We start from the raw sequence: 1373 nt of genomic DNA, 5'->3' as shown, positions 1-1373 counted from the left end.
CATGCCTGTAGTTCCAGCTACTTGGAAGGCTGAGGCGGAAGGATCGCCGGAGCCCAGCAGGTCGAGGCTGGGGTGGCCAGGAGCAGCCACTGACTCCAGTCTGGGCGACAGAGTGAGACTCCAACTCAAACAAACAAACAAACAAACAAAAAAACCCAAAAATGACTAAGATGAGCTGGGTTCGGTGACTCAGTCTGTAATCCCAGCATTTTGGGAGGCTGAGGTGAGTGGATTGATGAGCCTGCGGGTTCGAGATCTGCCTGGGCAACTTGGTGAGACCTCGTCTCTACAATAAAATCAAAAAAATTAGCTGGGCGTGGTAGCATGCACCTGTAGTTCCAGCTACTTGGAAGGTTGAGGCAGAAGGATTGCCAGAGCCCAGCAGGTCGAGGCTGAGGTGGCTGGGAGCGGCCACTGCACTCCAGTCTGGGCGACAGAGTGAGACTCCAACTCAAAAAAACAAAAAATAAATAAACAAAATGACTAAGATGATACATTTTATGTTTTTTATCACAATTAAATATTTTTAAATTATTGAATTAAAAAAAGGACAATTATGGCTATAGGTTCAAATGAAATAGCTATAATGGCTATTTCATTTAAGCCCTCTGGGAACTCTCAAGAAGCAGAATGACTACTTTGTCTGCTCACACTTCCAAGGCTGACTTACCGAGAGAATCTCTTTGCTAGCCCCCCGGAGAAGAATGGTGCAGGCCTTGGGGTCCTTGCACTCAGTGATGAATGTAAAGTACTCATCTCCAATTTTCTTGATTTCCAACAGGCCTGCTCCTGTCCCAACATCATCTTCTCTCAGTTCCTCTGGTCGGCTGACTATCCGGGCTCCACAGGCTCTATCAGGTGGGGAAAATCAGATGAATTCAGATACTTTTACCCATCTCTCTAAGTCTCTAGGGTCTGTGGCTGGGGATAAGGGGAAAAATAAATGGCTAAAAAAAAAAAAATCATTCGGGTCGGGCTCGGTAGCTCAGCCTGTATTTCCAGCACTTTGGGAGGCAAAGGTGAGTGGATTGCCCGAGTCCGCAGGTTTGAGACCAGCCCAGAAACTTGGTAAGACCTCGTCTCTACAATAAATAAAAAATGAGCTGGGTGTGGTAGCGCGTGCCTGTCGTTCTGGCTACTTGGAAGGCTGAGGCGAAAGGATCACTGGAGCCTAGCAGGTAGACGCTGGGGTGGCTGTGAGCATGCCATTGCACTCCAGCCTGGGTGACAGAGTGAGACTCCAACTCAAAAAAAAAACACAAACTACTTGGGAGGTCTTGCTTGCCTGGTGAAAAAGATCTTCAAACACATATAAATGAAGCTTCCTTAAACTAAGGCTTTATTAATTTTTTTTTTTTTTGAGTTGGAGTCTC

The 1373-nt window shown here is 46.5% G+C and overlaps 1 protein-coding gene across 1 annotated transcript in view; it reads right to left on the bottom strand.

The window, feature by feature from the left end:
- Positions 1-1373, bottom strand: part of CCT3 (chaperonin containing TCP1 subunit 3) — a 14351-nt gene that overhangs the window by 2263 nt on the left and 10715 nt on the right. The window contains exon 5 of the mRNA XM_008059113.2: positions 671-851. Coding sequence (XP_008057304.1) covers positions 671-851 — 181 coding nt within the window. The remainder of the gene's footprint in view (positions 1-670; positions 852-1373) is intronic.

Source organism: Carlito syrichta, unplaced genomic scaffold, assembly GCF_000164805.1.
Source record: "Carlito syrichta isolate Samal-C Ts95f unplaced genomic scaffold, Tarsius_syrichta-2.0.1 Scaffold90671, whole genome shotgun sequence".
Taxonomy (NCBI): Eukaryota; Metazoa; Chordata; class Mammalia; order Primates; family Tarsiidae; genus Carlito; species Carlito syrichta.
Note: the sequence above shows the minus strand (reverse complement) of the source record. Positions and strands in the feature narration are given on the sequence as shown.